The sequence below is a fragment of the Crassostrea angulata genome, chromosome 3 (assembly GCF_025612915.1).
Source record: "Crassostrea angulata isolate pt1a10 chromosome 3, ASM2561291v2, whole genome shotgun sequence".
Classification (NCBI taxonomy): domain Eukaryota; kingdom Metazoa; phylum Mollusca; class Bivalvia; order Ostreida; family Ostreidae; genus Magallana; species Magallana angulata.
Genome location: NC_069113.1, coordinates 54,381,084 through 54,383,545, shown reverse-complemented (window position 1 = coordinate 54,383,545; position 2,462 = coordinate 54,381,084). Strand labels below are relative to the sequence as shown.

General features: G+C 39.4%; 1 protein-coding gene across 1 annotated transcript; it reads right to left on the bottom strand.

Moving 5' to 3' along the window:
• Nucleotides 1-710: 710 nt before the first annotated feature.
• On the bottom strand, nucleotides 711-2,462 carry LOC128178447 (spidroin-1-like). The gene is made up of 3 exons (XM_052845614.1): nucleotides 2,409-2,462; nucleotides 1,103-2,068; nucleotides 711-820 (listed from the first exon to the last, which is right to left on the bottom strand). Exons 2-3 carry the CDS (start codon nucleotides 2,063-2,065, stop codon nucleotides 812-814), a joined length of 972 nt encoding a protein of 323 aa, XP_052701574.1. The 5' UTR covers nucleotides 2,066-2,068; nucleotides 2,409-2,462; the 3' UTR covers nucleotides 711-811.

Below are 2,462 nucleotides of genomic sequence, written 5' to 3'. Positions count from 1 at the left end.
CATTATCCGGAATTCCAAGGTGTGGCTCGTTATTGGTTTTAGATTTAGTGTGCGCTTCGAATTTCCGGTTTGTGTTATAATGTAAAGATTGTCATTTTGAGAACCTGTTGCAGTTTTTAATTGGTAAAATCATAGTATCATTACACCATTATAACATCAAGTTATTTAATAACCTTTGAACATTCTAGTCAACTTTACTATGTATGTTTTCAAAAATTTCTTTTTTTTACTCCTAGACAAGTTAATGTTGAGCCAATGTTTTGTAATGTTTACATATTATTATTCTGAATAATATGTGTGCCTGCTAATAAATAAACGTGCCGAGCCTGACACTCTCCTCTGTTCTTTTTATGGATAACATTTCTCTCTATCAAAAAATTCAATAAAATGAATCATTTAGGGAAAATATTTTGACGAAATCAAGGTTTTCTTTTTTTTATTATGGAGAGATAACTTTTAAACATTTAAAATGCAAAATGACCGGCTTCTTACATCATGGCAGTCATGTGAATCTGGTTCATTTCACTTTCATTGTTATTCAGCAATACATTTTTAACTAGTTTAAAATGATTCAAAACTGTTCAATATCCCTTCGTTATACATTGAATAAATTAAATATTACATGCACATGGTCGCTGAAAGACCGTATTTGTCACCCCTCTAAATAATAGGTTAAGGGCCTTCCCAGTGGGCAGTGCATTTCACAATATACGAAGAGAATATCATGGGCATAATTACAAAAGAAATCGGTGTTTTTATAATGTTTTTTATTTTATGCTTTTTACCAAACAAAACACAAATTCTCCTCTCTTTAATAGACCTGAAATAAACCAAAAAGTATTAAAATATACAATTTTGAAATAATTGTTATCCAAATTCTAATATGACATTTAAAAGCATTTTACTTGACTTTTTGTTGGTTACTTGTTAAAGCAGAATCTTATCAAAAGCATTTTTAATGCGAATTTAATGGATTCAATATCCTTATGTTCAGAAATAGTATCCTTATGTTCAGAAATAGAAGAATACAAATAAAAAAGCAATTTAATACATCTACCTTTTTTTAAATTTTAGATAGAAATACTGTTAAAGAATTGATTACCTTTTTGGGTCTAATGCCGCCAAAAATAGGTCCGTTGAATATACTTCCGGATGCAGCAGCAGCGGAGGCAGCAGCGGCATTTTGTCCAGCAGCGGCAGCGGCGGCGGCAGCAGCAGCTGAACCACTTCCTCCAAGACCGAAAAGCCCACTGTTTTGACTAGCGGCGGCGGCAGCAGCAGCAGCTGCAGCATTTTGTCCAGCAGCGGCAGCGGCGGCTGCGGCAGCTGATCCACCTCCTAGATTGAATCCATAGTAAGGAAAGCTAACTTGGTTTCCATAATAATAGGGGAATGATGCAAATCTACTGGCAGATGCAGCAGCAGCAGCGGCAGCAGCAGAACCACCACTGGCAGCTGCGGCGGCAGCAGCAGCTGATCCTCCTCCCAGATTGAATCCATAGTAGGGGACACCATAGTATGGGAACGTTGGGAATGACCCAAGTCCGCTGGCAGATGCAGCTGCGGCGGCAGCGGCGGCAGCTGAGCCACTGCTTGCAGCAGCAGCAGCAGCGGCAGCAGCTGATCCTCCTCCTAAATTGAATACATAGTAGGGAGTACCATAGTATGGAAAGGTTGGGACTGATCCGAATCCATTAGCAGATGCAGCGGCAGCAGCTGCTGCAGCATTTTGACCAGCGGCGGCAGCTGCAGCGGCGGCGGCATTTTGTCCTACAGCAGCTGCAGCAGCGGCGGCAGCATTTCGACCAGCTGCAGCAGCAGCAGCTGCTGCTGCGCTATTTCCTGCAGCGGCGGCACTAGCAGCCGCAGATCCACCACCCAGACCGACGAGTCCTCCAATGACACCACCAGAGCCAACAATTCCTGAGCCTACTCCACCGACTCCACCTAATGGTCCGTACGGTTTGGGATAAAAGTCGTCATGCTTGGAATAGTGACTGTAAGTGTCATAGTTATCTGCGAATGTGCAGGCAAAAAGGCAAACGATGGAGACAAGCTTCAGCATTTTCTGTACAAACAGAAAAAAAAATATATGAACGAAGCTCTTATAACAGCTCACCAATCTACAGCATTGTCTGTTGTTAAGATTTTTTTTTTCTTTATTTGTTGACTTATGTTTTTTTAAATAAGAAAAACAAAAAGAAAAACAATTAATCTTAATATAGAGGTTTAATGAAATGTTGTTTAAAATTTAGAAGAATAAAACAATATTTATTGATTTACGAAATTCATAAGCGTAAATCGTAATGGATTCCTCCTTATTCTTCATCACTTCAAACCATCCCAATATGACATTTGAAGAAGGATCACAATATTCATAAAATGAGTTTACGTAAATTCTCTCTTACCTCTTCGATTGTAGGGTTGTCACTGGACTTTGGTCGGGTGATGAATTGTACAGA